At 38.4% G+C, this 21,365-nt stretch overlaps 4 protein-coding genes across 5 annotated transcripts; 1 reads left to right on the top strand and 3 right to left on the bottom strand.

Annotated features, from left to right (window-relative positions):
• Nucleotides 1–1,793: 1,793 nt before the first annotated feature.
• Nucleotides 1,794–12,087, bottom strand: LOC130987979 (transcription initiation factor TFIID subunit 5). 2 transcript variants are annotated; one of them, XM_057911712.1, is made up of 19 exons: nt 11,783–12,087; nt 11,383–11,461; nt 10,495–10,573; nt 10,324–10,421; nt 10,175–10,231; nt 9,437–9,524; nt 9,203–9,312; nt 8,319–8,426; nt 8,055–8,203; nt 6,902–7,012; nt 6,739–6,808; nt 6,618–6,657; nt 3,457–3,615; nt 3,293–3,369; nt 2,987–3,103; nt 2,623–2,888; nt 2,427–2,522; nt 2,277–2,355; nt 1,794–2,190 (listed from the first exon to the last, which is right to left on the bottom strand). In XM_057911712.1, exons 1-19 carry the CDS (start codon nt 11,953–11,955, stop codon nt 2,137–2,139), a joined length of 2,010 nt encoding a protein of 669 aa, XP_057767695.1. In that variant the 5' UTR covers nt 11,956–12,087; the 3' UTR covers nt 1,794–2,136. The 2 variants fall into 2 exon arrangements, with proteins under 2 accessions (XP_057767695.1, XP_057767696.1); XM_057911713.1 differs by having other exon boundaries at nt 2,277–2,331.
• A 559-nt stretch (nt 12,088–12,646) lies between these two features.
• Nucleotides 12,647–15,835, bottom strand: LOC130987978 (protein MHF1 homolog). Its single transcript, XM_057911711.1, has 4 exons — nt 15,465–15,835; nt 15,296–15,367; nt 13,376–13,456; nt 12,647–13,223 (listed from the first exon to the last, which is right to left on the bottom strand). The coding sequence occupies exons 1-4, from the start codon at nt 15,568–15,570 to the stop codon at nt 13,075–13,077; spliced, it is 408 nt and encodes a 135-aa protein (XP_057767694.1). The 5' UTR covers nt 15,571–15,835; the 3' UTR covers nt 12,647–13,074.
• A 714-nt stretch (nt 15,836–16,549) lies between these two features.
• On the top strand, nt 16,550–18,033 carry LOC130987977 (trihelix transcription factor ASR3-like). The gene is made up of 2 exons (XM_057911710.1): nt 16,550–17,531; nt 17,603–18,033. The coding sequence occupies exons 1-2, from the start codon at nt 17,273–17,275 to the stop codon at nt 17,881–17,883; spliced, it is 540 nt and encodes a 179-aa protein (XP_057767693.1). The 5' UTR covers nt 16,550–17,272; the 3' UTR covers nt 17,884–18,033.
• On the bottom strand, nt 17,919–20,368 carry LOC130987976 (magnesium protoporphyrin IX methyltransferase, chloroplastic). Its single transcript, XM_057911709.1, has 2 exons — nt 19,609–20,368; nt 17,919–18,504 (listed from the first exon to the last, which is right to left on the bottom strand). The coding sequence occupies exons 1-2, from the start codon at nt 20,311–20,313 to the stop codon at nt 18,097–18,099; spliced, it is 1,113 nt and encodes a 370-aa protein (XP_057767692.1). The 5' UTR covers nt 20,314–20,368; the 3' UTR covers nt 17,919–18,096.
• Between the last annotated feature and the right edge of the window lie 997 nt (nt 20,369–21,365).

Below are 21,365 nucleotides of genomic sequence, written 5' to 3'. Positions count from 1 at the left end.
TAATTAAAAAAAATACAAATGAAAATAAAATGAAAAAATAAAATAAAATAAAATAAGGTAACCCTACTCCATCCATTCCATCATTTTCGATGCAGCGCCGCTGCGTCCTGAGTCCTCTTCTTCTTCCTTGCGCTTGTTTCTTTCTTCTTTCTACAACATCGTCCTTTTCTTTTTCTTCATCTTCTTTTTGCAGCGTAATCTTCTTCTTCTTTCTTTTTCTTTCTTCTTTTGCAAAATAATTTCATCATTTTGTTCTTAATTTTCATAAACAATAGTGGTGAAACTGCAATTTTCCGAATTATGTAAAGTTGAATGTGTCGATAGTCCCAAATCGTTGAAGTGAATGCGTTGAAATGCAATAGCATCGGAGATGTAGCACCAGTTCTGCTTCTTCTCTTTTTCTTTCACCGGAGTTATTCAAGTTCTTTTCTCTCAGTAAGAGAAAAAGAAGATGATTACAGAAAAGTTTTTTATGTAAGGCAAATTCGTTCAATTGCTTAAGCATATTCAAGTTATTTACTATTCAAAATTTTGATCTTTTCTTTAATTAAGAAGAAAAAGAAAAAAGCACATTCAAGATCTTGAATTAAGAAATTTCTTGTGTAAAACAAATTTGTTCAATTTCTTAAGAAATTATCGTCAATCATTTCCCTTTTTATGATAAAAAATTTCAATTAATTTTGTTTTTGTGGTTGTTGGATTATTACTGAAATTCTTGTTTCTGTTATCCTTGTTTTCTGAAATCTGCTTGAAATTTTGATAAAAAAAAAAAATGAATTGTTGCTGAAATCTTGGAAGAAAAATACTGATTCATGAAAAATCTACCCACGTTCGTTCAAATAATCCTAAAATTTTGGGAAGGAAACTGTCAAAAAAATTACCGGGAATTTCTAACCGTTAGAACTGCTGCTTTATATATAATATAGATTTGAATTTGCTTTTGTTGAAGTTTAATTGATGAGACTTGAGATGTAGACAATATTAATTTTGTTATTTTGTATAGTATATGAATAATTTTCTTAAACAAATTACATCTAACTTACAACATTAATACAACTTATTATATAATATATGAATATGTAAGTACGAGATTATAGATATAATCAAATAATATAAGTATCTTAGAATTATATGATAGTGTTGTTTATATATATAATAACATAGTTTTATTATCATAATCATGTGACGTGAGTTACATAGTTATATTGTATAGTATATATAATTATGATTATTTTTCTAAACTAAATTATACCCAACTTATAACATAAATATAATTTATTATATAATTTATGAATATATAAGTATGAGACTATAAATATGATAAAATTATATACTTCTATGAGTTATACAATTTGATATAACTATTACTATGTCATTAATATATTTGTTAAATATTATTCATTATCTAAACATGTTTTAAATAAATTAGTTATCAATTTTTTACCATATTGAATTTTTTCAATTTCGGTAATACCGATTATTTTGGTATACCGTTAAAGTGCGGTATACCGTGAAAATACGATATACCTAAATTCGGTAAGGTATACCGAAATAAAGGTACGGTAAAGGTTTTGTATATTCTCCATACCGTACTTAAGGTATACCGTAGTAAAGGTAAGGTAAATGTATGAATTTTCTCCATACCGGAAGTAAAGGTAAGATATAAGGTATGGTCGATTTAATAAAGTATACCGTACCGTCCCACCCCTATGACTAATATATTAGCATTACTCTAAAATACATTGATGCTATTATATTATCTCCTCTATATAAATATAAATACTCATATCATGTACATCAATAAAACTCCTAAACTGAAGTATAATACAGCTAGAAATATAGTGTTAAGCTGACAAAATGCAGAACGCCCAATTCAAAAAATTATGCAACTCAAATAATCTTCCCCACCTATTTTACTTAGGTGGGAGTCATAAAACCCAGCACTAAGAATAATATAACCAGAAATGCATAACTCAGAAACTAGTTCTACACCATAAATAAAGTAAGGTGGACAAATTAAATATCAAAGTTATCGAAACTGATACTCAGACAAAGCAACATGGAGAAATTGCAGTCGTTCCACCATTATCATAGTCAGTTGAAGATTTTCCAAACCCGAGGCGCCGCATGATTGATCTACGACTGCTTTGAGAGAGCGCCGGCAGCAAATAAAAGGTTTCTTCTGGAGAACTGTTAAAACAAGCAGTCACCAAAGCAATCAAGACTTGATTCGGTTAGATAAAGCGAAGGATTAAAGGTCCAGTGATGGAAATTACCTGCAGAGCGTAGACGGGAGTAGATTTGGTGGGCAAAGTTTTCAGTGATCTCAGTCTGCTCGTGCTCCCATTTTTGCCGCTGAGGATTCAGAGCCGATTATATATGAAACAATAATGATGAAAAAAAAAATGTCGTGTAGTTAAACTTACTTCTCATCTGATTTTGGCACTCTTGAGCTTGTAGCTACATCCCATAATTTCACAGTGCAATCAGCAGAACCGGAAGCTAGCAGCGAGCCTTCACAGCTGAAAGGAAGGTAGTGAACGGTTAAAAGACTGAGAAGCCGTCTTCTACTTGATACAAGACCTTAAAATTGAGTAGGAGATGCAGGAAAGAGCACTCTACCTGAAAGCCAGTGACCAAATGCAAGAGCCATGGCCGACGAATGGGGCAACGCAGCGACCAGATGCGAGATCCCACATCATTATCGTACCATCTTCATCGCCAGATGCCATATAGCGACCATCAGGTGACATCGCCAAACTTAAGATCATACTTCTGTGACCAATGAATATTCTAACACACTCGCCACTCTGGACATCCCATAGGCGCACTGTTTTGTCACTAGATCCGGTAGCAAGATAGTTGCAATTTGCATGCCATTGCACGCACTGAAAGATGGAAATGAAAGAAGGTAATATAACTTCTTCAATTTACTGAAGATCGTACTAGTAGAACAAGCATGCTAGCCACCAAATGAAATACTTACATCCACATCAGATAAATGACCTGCCATAATCCTGAGAGGCTGTATTCTGTCCATCGACCAGATCCTTGCCGTGCGATCATGTGAAGCACTAGCAAAATAGTGGCCAAGTGGACTAAACTGCATGAGATTACGAGATATACATTAGTCTACGCATGCATAGAACAAAATTCATATAGAAGATGGATATCTTCTTTTCTGTTTGTCCAATAAAGTGTACGGGAAAGGACTAGCAATTTACTGCAAGGCTAAATGAATATGAGAGTAGCAGGAATCGTAACAATTGAAGCATTACGCTTTTACTCCTACCTGTACATCCCATACAGGGTAATTGTGACCCTTGTAGCAGACAAGATTTGCACTCAATTTTGAACTCCACAGTCGGACTGCAATTAGATGCCATTTCTTGCTTATTTGATTCTGGGAAACGAGTAGAGAAACAAAAGAAAGTATAATTGCAAACTATAACCTACTTGTCGAATCTGATGAAGAAGACAGAATGAAATCCCCAAATGGACTAAAAGTGGCAGAATGTACAGGTCCAGCATGACCTCGAAATAATGTGTAACTTCTTCCCCCAGAACTTGAGCTAGGCTCATTGGCAGCCAGCTCATTTTCACCCTGCGAAGGAGCTGACGATCTAGAGTCAACATCAACATACATCGATAAACATATATACATCATATTTTGACCACGAAAGATAGATGTTACCAATATAATAAACCATAGGGTAAAAAAGGCATGAAAATATTATCACCTACATTACTAGCGAGATAATATAAAAAAAATCTTCACCAAAAGTTTCCCTAGAATCAGAATGACAAGACTGTATAGATCAAACTTACGTATGTTTAGATGAATGGCAAAAATCACATAAAAAATTGAAAGGGGGATAAGATCGACATGAAGCAACTAAAAGACTGAAATCTGACAGGGGCTAAGACCCGCTAATCACCATACTGCATCTTGTTTTTATGAATAGAAGTCCTCCTAACTGAAACAACTTTCTGCTAATGATAAATTCATCACTCAGAAATTCAAAGTAGAACTGATAGAGTAAAGGTGGAGAAGGAACGAGAACTGAACGGTAATATTATAAATGATAGAAATTAAAAGAAAACTCCTCACCGAGGCCTACAGCAATAGCTGTCCTAAACAATACTATGATTCCACATAAACGACTCTAACTATGATAAGCCTATTAAATAGGTAAAAAGGAAACCCTAACCCTAAAAGCCCATGCACACGTTATAGGCCTTTAGCCCAAACTATTTGACAAGAAGAACTAAGAATAAATAACTGACTCAATTAAAAAGAAAAAGAAAAAGAAAAGAAAACAGATGCCACGGTCTATCAATAGCCTCCCCGGACAAAACAGCCTTGTCCTCAAGGCTGAAGTATGGACCGGAAATAGGATGCCTCAACAGGCGCATGCTGGTGTAGTGCATCGAACTCGGGCTCCCCCAATTCATCACACACAAGGACGTTCAACGTCTTAGGCGGGCAGCGGTGAAGGGGTCCGAAAGTCAGACCGCAACGGAAGCAGGTACCAGCGGCAAGATGTTTTTGAATCTCTGATTGCGGCAGTTGGCGAAAGTTTTTGGCCTTGCTTAAAGGTAGTGAGGCGGCAGAAACCGTGGAGTCGGAAGAGTAGGTAGCTGTGGCTGTTGGTTGGCCGGCTGTGAGAGGGGTAACACGGTGGGAAAACACGGTAGGGGTACTAGGACGGGCAGCACGGCGCGCTGCGCTGACCGCAGAGGTGTAGTCAGTGAGAGCGTTGTCCTGTATCTGCTCTCGCACCGAACGCTGGAGACCACCGAGGAAATATCCTAAGCACTGGTCATCTGAAAGGGGAGGCAGCTGGGCCACGCGGCTTTCGAAAGCAGCGATGTAATCCTCCAGAGATCCTGTTTGATGTAATAGAAACAAGGCCTCGTAGGTGTTGAGCGTGGAGGCATCGCCGAAACGCGCCAATAAGGCTTGGGTGAATTGTGGCCATGCCGGGTTGGGGTTACGACGCAGGAGTAGTTGTAACCAGGAAATAGCTGCGCCAGACATGCCGATAATAGCAAGCTGCAGCTTCATGGCCGGGGGAATGCAATGGACGAGAAAATATTGGTTGGCTCGAGCAATCCAGCCCACGGGATCAGATCCATCGAACCCGGGTAAGTCAGATTTTTGAATCGGAATAGTGGTGGGGTTGGTGTTGTCGGGAACGAACGGCTGTTTCCCAGTGGAAGAGTCGCCGGGATCATCTGGAACGAAGGGTTGTTTTCCAGTGGAAGACACGGCGGCCAAGATGGCTGCAAGTTGAGTTTCCATGGCAGAACGGTTAGCGTCGACTGCTTTGGTAAGGGAGGTCAGCGATGTCTGCAACTCTAACACCACCTTCTCTAAATAATCCAGTCGAGACTCGGTGCTGCGCGTCGTAGCAACCATGGCAGGTCGGACCAATTGATAGAGTAAAGGTGGAGAAGGAACGAGAACTGAACGGTAATATTATAAATGATAGAAATTAAAAGAAAACTCCTCACCGAGGCCTACAGCAATAGCTGTCCTAAACAATACTATGATTCCACATAAACGACTCTAACTATGATAAGCCTATTAAATAGGTAAAAAGGAAACCCTAACCCTAAAAGCCCATGCACACGTTATAGGCCTTTAGCCCAAACTATTTGACAAGAAGAACTAAGAATAAATAACTGACTCAATTAAAAAGAAAAAGAAAAAGAAAAGAAAACAGATGCCACGGTCTATCAAGAACATACAGACACATACAAATAATATTAATGGGAGGATTTAACTTTTACACCCAAAGTTTGCCTAATTTAAAACTGATAAATATCAGTTATTGTCCTGGCGTTTGTGTGCATTAACAAAAATGTCCCAGAGTAAGCATAATTGCAAAAAAGTACCCAACGTTTCAAAAAATTCGTGTTTGTGTCCCAAAAATTATTTCCAGCGTCCAGCAGATGATGTGTCTCGCCAGAGCACACATGTGGTATGAGATGGATTTATAAATTTAATTTTGATTTTTTTTATTATTTCATATGCAAAACAACGTCGTGTTTAAGGGCTTGAGTTTCTGATTTCTTTTTTAATTATAAGACTTCCACATCAGTTTTCAAGACCACATCAAACATGCCACACGTGAGCTCCGCTGAGACACGTCATCTTTCGAGCTTCGAAATAATTTTTGGGTCACAAACGTTATTTTTTAAAAATGTTGGGTGCTTTTTTGCAGTTATGCTTACGTTGGGACAATAACTCATATTTACCCTTTAAAAATATAACATACTTACGACTTTAACATATTAGTTCCCGATAAATTTATTCCATTTTCAAATCCAGACTGGGTCGACTTTTCCGGTACCGGATAGTTGCATTGGCAGTCTGACATCCACATGGAATTTGAACTAGATATAAAATAATGAAGTTCAGACTGTGAACGCGAGTATCCAATAGTAGAAAAGTCGCCCAGTCTAGATTTGAAAACAGAATACATTTAATGGGTACTAATACATCAAAATCGAAAGTGTGTTTTATTTCTGAAAATTGGGACATACTTTTGGTGTAAAGGTGTAATTGACCCTTATTTAAAAAGGTGGAGAGAGCTAACAAACCAACATACAGGTTACATTCTGCTGCCCAAGCTTTGCCATGTCCCAAACCTGTCCATTGAACTTAAATTAGCACATCAATGAGCAAAGACAACTGATTATGAAAATAGAGTACATAGAACAATACGAAACCTTCAATGATGAATCTGAAAATCCACCAGCTACCATTGACCCATCATGAGATATTGAAGCGCAATTCAAGCTGTAGAAAGTAACAGTTTCCAGTGATCACTATAATTTCGATAAGTGTAGACTGCCAGTAAATTAGATAGTTATTTCATTATGAAAAGAGCACCTGTCATGAGTGTTGAGAAAAGTATATAAGCTAATGGAAGGCAATGCCATGCTACTCAACTGCACACGGTTTCTCAAATCTTCAAGGATAGACTGTTCCACCTCTACAGGTCTAAAACGTACAGAAAATAAGTAGTTAGTCAAAATTCTCTACCCAATTAGCTAGCAGATTCACTTAAAATTGTTAATATCATTCAATCACATAAATTAATTACAGGGACAGATAGGAACTATAAATTAATCACATCAATAGAAGAAGCATTTTAGTTGATTACAAAACAGTTCGAAATAACTCCAGGCAACCAAAAACCAACAAAACCAGTCAATTACCTAGCCCCTTCCTTCTTCCTTCTAAAGGAGAAAAGAAAAGAATAGAGCAAATATAAGTACCACTGTGTCAATGCACACCTAGCCTAAACCCCTGAACCACAACATTGGAAACTGATCTATCACCCACCCCATAAAGAGATTCCTCTTTCCATGAGGGGAAAAAGGAAAAATCAAAGTTATTCTAGAATACAAAACCAAAAATGCTAGTGCATCTATACCACAACATCCTCCAGATCCTATAAACTCAAAATTGGAAGTTGATCCTCTCCCCCAAACCCTTTAACTCAACAATGGAAGCTGATCCTTTGCCTCCCAACCCTTTTACTCAACATAAAAAACTGATTAATCGCCAAATTCGTAAATCAATTCAGTTTAAGCAGGGTCTTCTAAACCAAACTCTATAAGCAACATGATTATATTTACCAAATTCGCCAACAAGAAACTTCAGTTATTATGATAATATCTATAGAACCCTGTTTAAGTTGAACTTGCAACATGATTTTAGTATCCCATGCCTGTCACTGGAGCATCACATAAGCTCAGAATCTAATTGAGACAGGACAGGCCAGTACTTGCATCAACGAGTAACATGACATATATTCATAGACACAATCTCATGGAACTTAAAGAACCAAGTAATCCAGATTTGTACTATTATAAACATTGTTTAAGCAACTTGGCATAAAAAGAACATATCGAGAGGTCAGGAGTACCAATTGTCTAAAATAACATGCTTCCTAGAATGATTAAGCTAATGTCTACCATGAAACGGGAAAGACATTATAGACATAAAGCACAACTCCACAAGGTTATTTAAGATATACATTACTGGCAATGCTAGCTCAGGTTTTACACGTGGTGCTCCAGACGCAGCAATACTATCTGAACGATGAGCTTTTGCCGTAGCACCAACAACCTTATCCTTTTTCAACTTCTTAGGTGTAGTGCCTTGCTTGCCACCATCAGATCTTTTCTGGAAATAAATTGTAGAAAATATTGTTCAGCTAGACGAAAAAGGAAAAGAGAAGGTTCTTCTGTCGGTAATACAGTTTGCGAGAACTAGGAATATCTCTATACAAGCAAACAACCTTATTTTCTTCCAGTTCACCTTCTCTCGCTTCTCCATCTGCCTTTTCGGAATCCATATTAGGAGCCCCTGTCTTTTCCAACCTTTCTTCCAAAGAATCTTCAAGCAACTGTAACATTTATATAGTACAAGAATGCCACAATAAGATACTCTTCCAGCAAACATATGTTTTTTTCTACAAGCAATAAATGGGAAGGATCTATACCAAAGATACTGAAAAATACAGGCGAAAAAAACAAAAACAAAAAACAAACTAAATGTCTTAATACCAACTCAAGCATTTTTAATTAAATTATCTATCAGTTGTTTGGACCTATCACCACCATGTCTTCCAAAACTCCAGCATATAGAGAAAGAAAAGTTCTCGTTCTTACACTACTAACAGAATGGAGCAAGCTTGAACTATTGATAAGCAAGATCCTGCATGAACAAGCCCGACTTCATTTAAGAAAAGCTACAACTACAAATAGGTGCTTGAGAATAAGCCACTAGTTTGATTGCATCTTGAAATTTTATACCTACATGTATTAAAATAACTAGAAAGCATTAAGTGAAAGTAATAATAATATTAGTACCAACTGATAAAATAAACAGACTCCTTGTTCCATGACCACCAACGCATTCTAGAACCAAAAAAAAAATTAGAGATTGTCTATTCTTAATGAAGTATAAGTAGTGGAGGACATAACCATTTGCTATCACCACTTGCACAATAGATCCAAAAGAATACTGTAGCAAGTTAAATCTCTCCTCCATGGTATTTCAAGTAATGCAAACATGAAGATCTATAGCATCCACTTTGTAAATAATGCAAATTTTATACTCAAATTAAGGAGACAAAGTGCAAAATGATTAAAAAAAAGTCCTATATTACTGCTGACTCACCCCCCAGTGAATTTCTTTCTGGTTTATCAAATTAGCAGCATCCTGGTCACTTCCAAAAAATGTGACATATTCAGCATCATCAGCAATGGAGTTTGGTTGTCCAGGAGAAACTGCAAATCAGACAAACAGTTAGTTTATTATTCCCCATGAAAAAGATAGGCACAAAAGGAGAAGTCAAAGCAGAAAAAACCACCAAGAAAATAATAAAGAACCAGGAAGAAGAGGGAGCTGCACCTTGAAAGTTGATGTGTTCATTGACAACTCCAAGCATTGTAATCGATTGAGATTTGTGCAAGTATTGTAGAAGTAGGTCATAGGAGTACTGAAATGAAAAATTGAAAAGCTAAGCATGTACATATAACTCATGATTAGAGCATCAGTGAGTTTCTAGTATGTAAAAATTGTAATACTAAAAAGTTATCTAAAACATGTCTAGAAACATTTGTTATATGTTGTTAATATTAAATGCTTATAAAAAGAATAAAATTCTACCTATGCAATAACAACTTAAGTATGCCTTACATATATTTCTAGAACTAAATCCTACCACACCCATAGCTGATAACAAAAGGAGAACCCTCGTATTCTATCAAAAAAAGCACAAATCAGAATATGTTACTCCACTCATATGAACTTTGCATCAAATTTTGATATGATAATTCTCTTGCTTAGCTCCCCATAGAGCATCATGGAAAAATAGAATTAATCTTAAATAGTGATCTACAGAAAGTAGATCCTCCAAAGAAATATTTGGTAATTACAGATACTACATAGGGGTTGTTTTCTTAATTAATATTGTCATTTGTCATTCTCCAGAGGCAACCATCCGCCAGCCCTTTTAGGCATAAAACTACGGAACTGCCTTATAAATAGTTTTCAATTAGACCATACTTGACGAGATAACAGTTCACAAGGTGAGAAACTTTTCTGAGTGTGGGGGGGGGGGGGGGGAGAGAGAGAGAGAGAGATTACTTGGCATATCTTGATGCCCACTTTGCTCTGTCTTAGAGAATGTGCAAATTCCATTTCCTGCATAAAAGCAAGAGGAGATTTTAGGATCGATTGCGCCTGAATGCATCAACTTACATAATTTAAGTCATCATTTTAGGAAAGTGATGGACCTCCAGATGTGAGGGAGAAAGAACACCTTCTAACTTTTGAAGGTCACGAGTATGCATGACTTCATGGTCTCCTCGAAAGCTATTAAAAAAAGATCGAGCTGGAAAGCAAGCAATGATTTCAAGAGGTTGCACTGATGATGTTCTTTAGAAATTTAAAAGTATGTAACTCACCTTCTTGAATATGACCCTTCGCAACAAGATCCATAAATGCATGGATAAATACTGGGTACAAGACTCTAACTAACTCGTGCTGCATGGCAATAGGAAGCGTTGTTACAGAGTAAAGTTAATACATCTAGGGGTTCAGAATAACCATGCTGCAACCCTTCGGTTACTAATGGCACAAATTTAAAATTGCTGCGGAACAACAGCTTTATAACAACATAAGTCCTAATAGGAAATATAAAATATAACAGCAAAATAGGGGAGTGGCAACCTGCTGGAAGAAAAAAAAAATACAAGCTTTCTGCAATAAAAGTATCAAGACACCCCATAACGATATAAGGGGAAAGGGCAGATGATACAATTTCAAAATGAAAAAATCTTCCAAACTGGAATATCTATATTTCCTGGCCTCCATGGTAGCCTCAAGATCATTCCCAACTCTTCAACCCTAATCCAAACTATTTAAAAAAAGCACCTTTACTCCTTCTAAGTTATGATACCTTCCTTCCCATATTCACTTTCTCTCTTCAATTCCATTCAAGTCAATGCTTTTTATTTGGTATTAGTGTATTCACAAAAGGAATACTAACCACAACTCCCAAAAAGATACTAAGTCATAGTCGAACAAAATAAAACTAATAAATGGGAAGGCTATTTGTTAAATACAAAAAAGACAACTTTACAACCAATAGAGTATCAAGACAAACATAGATTACTAGATTAGAGCCTCCACTAAATGTTAGTTGCACCGAGCGCAACAAAGGTACATTAGCAGCTGCATAGTAACACCGACAATGTGTACAAGGCACCCAAAGGAATTAGCTTTCACTCGGCTGACAAACAATTACTAGCGCAGAAAGCAATAAAAACCATGCAAACAGAAGCATTAATCACCTGGTACTGATCCAGAGAACTATAAGCCCATGACCGTAGCTTGCTATAACCTTCTTGGTACTGAGCAGGACCATCCACTCTGAAAATCATGATATACACAAGATCGTCAAATACTAAACACCTGTCAACGAGGATGGACACTCTTCTTCAATTTTACTTTCATGAATTCAACAGAAACACACAAGTCACAACTTGGCGATATCAATAAGAAGAAAAGGCAACGGTCTAATCAGGATAGCTAATAATTATCAATTTGCAGCTAATAAATCCAAGTGAAACTCTCGTACGACTCGAGCTGAAGACCAACTAAAAAAACACAACCAAACAAGTTATATTCACTAAATATGGCTCAAATTCTGCGGAAATTGAAGATGCAAATATGAGTGAATCCGGTTCATACTCAGCGAAAGAGAGGATTTGTTTAGCAATATCAGGATCAATCTGTGCAGTGGAGGAGGCGTTGCTGCCTTTGCCGTGTTGCTGCTTCTCTTGCTGAAGAGCGAGGCCAGCTTGCTTGAAACCCCTCTTGTCCAAGTACGCCAGAACCACTTTATCGATCTCTTCTTGGTCCATTCTCTCTCTCCCTCTCTCACAGTGTCGTGCTAACTGTAAATCTGTTATGGGTAGAGAACCCTAAAACCCCAAATTTTTCAAGTGTAAAACATGAGAGGAGGGAATCGTTTCCTCTCTCTATTTATTTATTTATTTATTTATTTAATATTATATTCGTATTTTTGATTTAGATAGTAATAAAATAATCGGCCCTCAAATAATAATAATAATAATCACTGGGTTCGGATTAAATATTTAAAATTATAATTATGTGTTTTTTTTTTAAGTTAATTATAATTATGTGTGTTAGAGTGGATATAATATAAATATTATTCTTACTCGATAATTTTACATTAGCTTATATAAATGTGGAATATTGGATCTAGTATGGTTCGAAATTTCAAATCAGATTCCGAAATTTCAGTTGGCAAAATGGTAAAGGAAAATATCAAACGGTTGAAGGTCAACCCTTGGAGTCTTTAAATTCAACTAAGTCAAAAAGCTATGTTTCGTAGGTTAAATTATTTAATTTTATTATCCTGATTAAAATTTCTCAAAATTGAAGGCAGGCCCAACCAAAGACTACTTATCTTTTTCATCTCAAAAGTAACAGTTTTTAATTTAATTAAATATATTTCATAATAATATTCAGCTCCATCACAAATTTGTGAGCTGCCATTGCTTCAGCTCCATCACAACAAAAAGAGGAAAGTGTTCCAATGAGCAAACATCAAATTTACCAGATAATAATATTATTCAGTAATATATCATCATCATGGTTACAAATTTTTGCCCCAAATCACCCCTACCAATCCATTATATTATACCGATCAAAACTTTCTAGATCAAATTGTAAAAGATCAGGGCAAAACGTGACGAAATAAACAAAGTAATGTGAGTAAATAAAATTAAAAGTAACAAGATTAATTTCCCTGATAAGAGTAATGGATTTGCTGATGCTGTTCCACCACCACCACCATCATAAGTTTGAATGGCTGTGCATTGTCGTCGTCATCGTCCCTTCAACAATCGAACATTTAGTTTGTTTTTTCTGTGTCTCCCCCATCTGTTCCAAAGGGGACGAGGTCCGGGAAGCAAAAAAGCTTATACTTGTAAACCTAAACATGAAAATCTCCGATGTTAGGAATCAGCAATATGGAGCACTTCTTTAGCAGCTTTGTCTTCTTTTTTTGTGACCTTCTTTCTCTTGCGATCAGATTGAGGTTCTTTCGCTTTTAGATCATTGGAGAACGACCTCAACGATGCAGATAGATGATCATTGCGATGAGCTGAAAGCAATACCAACAAAATCAATGAAGCCATGATCATATATATTATAAATCATTCACAAGGAGTCCATGAAAGAATGAAGATAAACCAGATGAAGAGTAGTTGTTGTGTTATATAGTTCGTAAGACCCACATTATCAGAAGAACCTTACCAGAAAGTATGACGTCTTCCATGTTCACAGACTTGCGACCAGCATGCTGTGCAAACAACTCAAGGTCTTTTGCCAACTGTTCTGTATTTAAACAGCAGATTTGCCTTAAGCAAGAATTCAAGCCCTCTTATCATATATGTGGGAAATTTCTCACAGCATAACAGCTAAAACAAGTAGTAAGAGATTTCCTTTTTGAACTGGTAGGACTATATACCCATTAACAAAATAATGACTCTTACATATAATTAGAGACCTCTTACCAAAGAAATAATATAGGGATAAACACAATTGAAACTCAAAGGCTCATTAGTCGTAGTAAGTATTTTTATTAAATAATATCCATCAAAGAGGTCTGCTGCATCTGAGGTCTTCTTTAAAAGCAATAGTAGTTGCGAGGGATTTAATCACATTCTTCAGTTTTTTGTACTTGTCCCATTTCTTCCAGTTCTCATCATCCCTCGACACATTTCCTTTACCATCCTTTCCAAATATTGTTCGGCCAATTTATGAATGATTCAGACTTTGGGGTTACTTTTTAGTTCTACTCATAAGGCTAAGAAAATGTTAAATCATATACCTTCACCTTGAGGATACATGCAATGTTTGTTCACCACACACTTAGCTTATGTACTAGATTTGACAGCAAAGTAAAAATATAACTAAGGCCCAATATGAACAGTTTGGGCTGCACTAACAAAAGAAATAAAGGAACTAAAGAGATCTGAATAATCCTGGTAGCGTGGGTTGGGTCGATCCGTATCACTCATTACTAGGATTTCTCCAATCCCACTCTTTCAATAGGATACGAATCAAGCAAAATTAGCTCAAGTGATAAAACTTATGACTTATCAAATGCCTTGGGATATGCCAAAGTTTCAATCCATCTTAGTAAAAAAATGGATTAGCCTATACTATTTTTATCTATCTAAGCTAATTCTCAAAAGTAAATGCCCCCCAAGAGCATGGGACCTATACACTGGAAAAGATATTAATGAAATGGCTTGAGCTATCAAAGCTAAAGTACCCCCAGAATCAAGAGTCTTCTCTGCACATACTGATTCACAGTATGTGGATTCAACCCTACAAGTTTTGATGTGCTAGACCCAAAACCAAGGTAGTGGATCCTCGGAAAATATTTATCCAGATACATACAATAATACACCTTGCCTAATACACTCTTACTATAAAATACCTTAGCATTGCAAACTTATAGGATTTTAAATGAATGGATATCATCCTCCAAATCACTTAAAGACAGTCCAAATGTAGAATCAGATATTTCAAATCACTCAAAAATAGTTCAAAAAGAGAATGATGGAAATCAAATTTGTTATCGATGTGAACACAGCTAAGCATTAGATATTATGGAAAGATTAGACAAATAGTTAGTGAGTTAGTTGTGCTGATGTGGCATTAGTTAGTTAGATAAGTTAAGTTGTTAAAACAACTTTTGTAAACAGATCTTGTAACTGCTCTATAAATAGAGCTTTTAGTGGAATGGAGTTGAGTTTTTCCTCATCATTTTCATGTCTCAGTTTACATTCAATAGTAAGGAATTTACTACTGTGGATCTCAAATCCTTTCATCAAAGGTTCAAAACGCACTTCAGTTAGTTTACAAGGTGACATTATCCGGGACTCAGGACTTAACTATACATGTATGTTGCCCTTCCACCTCCCGCTTATAGGCATTAGTAGTTAGGGGTCATCCTGTCAAGCTCAACAATCGTGATATTTCCAGCTCAATCCTACTTGATCTCTACATTAGGTCTGGACCAGGATTTATACGATTTGTAAATCACACACACAGAAATTCATAATTTAAATCAATTAGCAAAATTTATAATAATGCATTGATTTCAAGGTGTTAGGAACAGAAGCACACACACACACACACACATGCAGAGAGAGAGAGAATTACTAGCATATTTGAAGGCTAAATCGGAGACACACGCCATTATTGGCTGGGAAATTTCCATGCCGTTTCGCTTCGCTGCGCACAAAATTCCAAAGCAAAATAAATAAATAAATAAATAAAATTACCCTAATCAGTGCAAACATTATATACGTATGATCGGAAGGCCTAAAACCTTCAGTTTCGGCGATGGAGATGGTACAGAGGCGGAATCGATCCCTCAACTCCTCGCTGGCCGATTCTTCCTCTTCTTCTTCCCCTCGCTCCACATCGCTCGCCATTTTCCCTCTCTGTCCTCTCAGACAAATCAACCGACAGATTTTGATTTCGAAATTCTAGGGCTCTGCCGCTCGATTCTGATGAAAATTTGCGGAGAACAAATTCTGCGCGGGAAAAATAAAGAGGAGAATTCGTGGAACGAAATGAAGTCGCTGATTAGCTATGCGACTTTTCATCACAGCTTTTCCAAGAGTTGATTGACAGTCGCATTGATCAACATCTAATCGATCTCTCAAATTCGCGCTTCAAAAATCAACATCTGCAATCTCGACATTGATATTTTATAATTGCAACATAACATTTTTACAAATTCCATATATCTATTTTTTATATTTTTCTTGCAAAAGCAATTATTCTTACACAATCGAATAGGCATGAAATTAGTAGAGTAGTGTTTAATCTTATTGTGCTCGTATCATTTTTATGAAAAACGATAATTTTGTGTCGTGTTTGTATAAAAACGTTAATATTCAATATTATTTTTGTTATTATTAAATTATTTTATAGTTTAAAATTTGAATAAACTGTGTCATTAACATGTCAAAAGTAGTATCAACTTCGTGTCAATATTGTGCTGGTGTCGCGTTCATGTTTTTGTAATCGTGTTTATCAAATAAAATATTTAACAAATCATGTTTTTGTCTGATCTTATTGCATGACGTCGTTATTGTGTGCCAACTAAGTCATTGAAGATGTAATCTAAAGATTATGAAAGGATAAGATGTAAACGTCACTCGCACATTCTCAAACTTTCACCATTTTTAACAAACGTTCTGAAATTTTCATTTTCCCTTAAAAAATTCTGAACTTTTAATAGATTCTATAAAATATTCCGCTATACAACATCTGATGAAAAAATGACTTATCTCACCAAATAAAATATATTGGGAACTGTTATTGTTGAAAAATCATATTAGGAACCACCGTTGTTGAAAAAGCACTGAAATTTTGATTTTTTTATAAAGAATGTTAAAAATTCAAGATATAAAATATACTATTAATCCAAAAATAAAACGAGGCGACCAATTAGGAAAGTGACAGAATCAATATAAATCGAGAAAGTGACGTTGAAGATAGTCAATCACTAGGACAAAAGATTAAAGAGAATGTGACATAATTGCAACAAAATATAGGACTTATCACATAAAGAAATGGCCCTTTTTAGGACACTCAGAAATTTCAAATGTGCAAGAAACTGAAAGAAGGCGATTTGGATAGCATCTGCATTCAATCCTGCAATAAAGATTGTTGCCCTTTTTAGGACACTAAATCACAGAATAAAGACACACTTAAAACCTTCAAAGGAACACCTCAAAACACACACACATCTCTTCATCTGTGTGTTCCGACTCCGAGCCTCTAGAGCGATGGCCCGAGGGGAACAGTCGCCCGTCGACAGCAACAAAACGCCGAGGCATCCTCGGTGGAGCCGGCAGGAGACGCTGGTGCTGATAGAAGGCAAGAGGCAGGCGGAGGAGAGGGGGCGAAACGGCAGAAGATCCACATCGGACCAGGTCGAAGCCAAGTGGGACTACGTCTCGTCTCACTGCAGGCGGAACGGGGTGAACAGAGGGCCGATTCAGTGCCGGAAGAGATGGAGCAATCTCCTCAGCGATTTCAAGAAGATACAGACGTGGGATTCTAGCGTGGAGGCCGAGGGCAAGGGCAAGGGCGAGGGCGAGGGCGAGGGCGAATCTTTTTTGGATGATGAGAAGTGATTTTAGGAGGGAGAGGAAGCTCCCCGGTTTCTTCGACAGACAAGTGTACGACGTGTTGGACGGGAAGGATTTCGCAGGAGCTGCGTATCAGCTCGCGCTGGTCACAGTGAGTGCCTATGAGGACGATGGTGATGGCTTAGACGACGAGGATGAGATGGTGGACAGCGAGGAGGCCGAGGAGGCGAGCCCCGGAAAGGAAAAGCTTCAACAAGATGACACAATTCCTTCCCCAGTGCCTATTTCAGGTAACTAAAACATCCTACAATCTATGCTGCACTAAATCACAGAAAGTCACATTACTTCCTATTGTTAACAGAGATGAAACATCAGCCATCAAATGCAAATCAAGCTACCGGAAAGAAGAATTTCTGGAGAGACGAAGATGGCGTGAAAAAGAGAAAGCGTGTAAACAATGAAGTCGACAGCATACTGATCAACGCTCTCGAGAGAAACAACGAGCTGCTGAGAGCTCAGCTCGAAGATCAGAAGTCGAATTTCCAGTTGGCCAGAGAAGAGCATAAAGAACAGCACGAAAGATTAGTCGCGGCACTCACCAAGATCACCGGTGCTCTAGAAAAAATTGCAGATAAGTTGTAAACTGCAAATGAATCTATCATTCTTGGAAGAAGACATTTTAGGCCAACTGTAGGTACACATTTGAAACGATGCACAAAGCAAGAACCAAAGTAGCCAACAATATGCATCGAGTTAGCAAAAATTTTCCACACATTACAAGATTGAGATGCAGAATCTATGTCTCTATACATGATTTGGATGCAAGAAAGAATAGGATAGGTCTCTAACCTCAAGCTATGCAGGGACGGCCTCGACAATTCTAGAGAAGTAGAACTGTGTAGTAGTTAACCCCCTCTTCCGTATCTTCCACCCAACCTTTTGCAGCGCTCTCTCGACATCAGCCTCAGCGTGGAGATATGCTCGTGTAGCCTTTGAAGGCCCGGGAAACAACTCCCCGATTCTCTTCAACAGATCATAATAGAATGTTTTGGGGGCAAAACTTAGAATCAACCGGTTCTCAGCCAAAGAGGCGAGGTGAGCAATCATGGCATCCGCCTTATTTTGTGGGTAGTGTATCAAGACGTCTAAGCACACGACCGTGTCATACTTTCCGTTCAAGCTCTCCAAGTCGCTCACTTCGAATCTTGGCAAGACCACTCCGGGAGGAAGCTTGTCTTCGCCTTTCAAAAGCTCGTTTCGGGCCTGCATCAAAGCAATTCAATTGCAGATTATCAAGGTGAGATGCAGCCAAAATATCAACTTCTCACCATGCTGTCAAGAAATATTGCATAGGCCTAGCAACAACCAACATTCTTGATTGATGAGATTATAGCAGATAGTATTTTGAATAAAATGAGACGATCTAACCTGAGCCTATGCATCATCTGATCTTAATACAAACACACAATCACAAAAACACACTCGTTTCACTGTAGTCTGTAGTATATCACTAATGGCTCCAAATCCTCGTAGAATCATCATGTGTCAACGACTACACGTGGACAAAACAACTCCTTATCGACTTAGGTATGCTCTAATACCATATTACAATTGAGCATATCCTTATCAATACATTCAAATACACAATCATAAAAACACACTCTTTTCAGTGCAGTATAGCACTAATGGATCCAAATCCTCGTAGAATCATCACGTGTCGATGACTACACATGGACAAAACAACTCTTTATTGACTTAGGCCTGCTCTAATACCATATTAGAATTGAGCATATCCGTATCGATACATACAAATACACAATCATTAAAACACACTCTTTTCACTATAGTATAGCACTAATGGCTCCAAATCCTCGTAGAATCATCACGTGTCAACTGTCAACGACTACACGTGGACAAAACAACTCCTTATCAACTCAGGCTCGCTCTAATACCATACTAGAATTGAGTATATCATATCATCCCTTTAAAGGCCTTAGAAGTGCAGAGGGTTTATCCAACATATATATCACCAGCAAAAACTTTACCAAATCGACGTGAAACAAACAAGGTTTCAACACTTACAAAATCCAGCAATATCAAGAATGCCATACATTCCAAAATGATCAACCAAAATGCAAAAACTCCCCTCCCACAAATCAGTTCATTCAATCAAAATTTGATTGAATTTTATAATACCTATAATGTCCTTACTTATTTCAGTTTATAAGAATGATAATTTAATTAGATAAGAATACTTTTGTATCTAAAATTCTTCAAAATTGTGATAAAAATCATTTGAATCATGTAGAAATATTTTCAAAAATCGAACTAGTATGAGTAAAATGAAGAATGCAGCGAGCCCCTAACCTGTTTCTCAGCCTCAGCCACCATTGCAGCGGAGATATCGCTGGCGGCGACGACCGCCCCTTCCCTGGCCAGCGGAATCGACAAGCAGCCGGTCCCGCAGCCGGCGTCGCACACGGTGAGGCCGGCCAAGGGCCCCTCATCCAGCAACATCTTCATCACGTTCTCCACAGTCATGGAGTGCCCTAACCTGATGTCTCTCTGCACCTTGTTCACGTCGTCGCCATCGCCGTAAATCCTCCGCCACCGCTGAAAACCGTCGTTGTTGAAGTACTCCCTCACCACCTCCTTGTCTCCGCCGCCCACCTCCTCCGCCTGCATTTGCCGCCGCTTCTCGGGGTCCGACAGGGAGAGCACCGCCGCCAGCGCCGCCACGGACCCGCCCCCGATTACGGCGATGGTCGTGCCGTCGAGGGCGTCCGCCACCGCCGCCACGTCGGAGATCGGCGGGACGGCGGCGGTTACCGAGAGGTGGCGGCGGCGGGGGAGGTGGGAGAGAGGATTGGGGACGGCGAAGTGGATTGGGGAGTATAAGAAGGAGGAAAACGCCATTTTTGAGCTTCTTTTTTTCTTTTTTTCTTTTTTTTTAAGAGCAGTAGTTGTTGCCGTTTGAGACGGCGGGAGTGTGGCAGTTTGGATAATGTAATCCCGACTATTCCGGCGTGTGGATAGAATGCGCCGACATGGCTTTCTGTGGGGCCCCTTCATGTCTCAACACAATTTCTCCTACCTTTATATAGTTATATTTATAGTTGCTTCAATTGTTTAAATCAAACCAATTTTGATCAATTTATATATTTTCTAAAAAAAATACATGAATTTGGCAACAAAAAAAAAATGAAAAATTATCAATTTTAAAAATAAAATACAAACATTTAAATAATATCAAGTGACGAGGTGGTATTATGGCGCATTCGTTTACAATGAATTGGGCTCAATACCTAAGTTACAAAGCCCATGGTTGATAGAGCTAAACATAAAAAGAAAAAGTACTTCAGATCGGTTCACGCATTCGAAAGAGGGACATACAAATTACTCAAAAATCAGATGCCTCTCTCTAGTCTAGGGATGGCAACGGACCGGATCTGGACCGGATCTCATCAATACCAGATCCAGATCCGTTTTCATCTATCAGATCCAAATCCGCGGATCTAAAAATTTTGGATCCAGATCCAGATCCACTAGATCCGCGGGTCCAGATCCATGGATCCTAGAAATTAAAATGTAGAGAAACCCAGAAATTAAAATGCAAAGAAATTAAAATGCAGAGAATTCTGGATCCAAATCTCGCCATTTGTGCTGTTACAGAAACCCATAGGGAGACCGGAGTGAGGCGGCGGGCGGCGGGCTGGAGAGGCCGAGAGGGAGATGGGAGTGGCTGAGGAGTGAGGCGGCGGGCTGGAGAGGGAGATCGGAGATGGGCAGCGCAGAGTCGCACGAACTGGAGAGGGAATGCTGCAGCTGCTGCTGTCCCCACCTTCACCGGTGGCGGGCGGACGACTGGAGAGGGAGGCTGGAGTGAGGCAGCGGGCGGCGGGCTGGAGAGGCCGAGAGGGAGATGGGAGTGGCTGAGGAGTGAGGCGGCGGGCTGGAGAGGGAGACCGGAGATGGGCAGCGCAGAGTGCACGAACTGGAGAGGGAATGTTGCAGCTGCTGCTGTTCCCACCTTCACCGGTGGCGGGCGGGCGACTGGAGAGGGAGACCGGAGTGAGGCGGCGGGCGGCGGGCGGGAGAGGCCGAGATGGATATGGGAGTGGCTG

Source organism: Salvia miltiorrhiza, chromosome 6 (assembly GCF_028751815.1).
Source record: "Salvia miltiorrhiza cultivar Shanhuang (shh) chromosome 6, IMPLAD_Smil_shh, whole genome shotgun sequence".
Classification (NCBI taxonomy): Eukaryota; Viridiplantae; Streptophyta; class Magnoliopsida; order Lamiales; family Lamiaceae; genus Salvia; species Salvia miltiorrhiza.
Note: the sequence above shows the minus strand (reverse complement) of the source record. Positions and strands in the feature narration are given on the sequence as shown.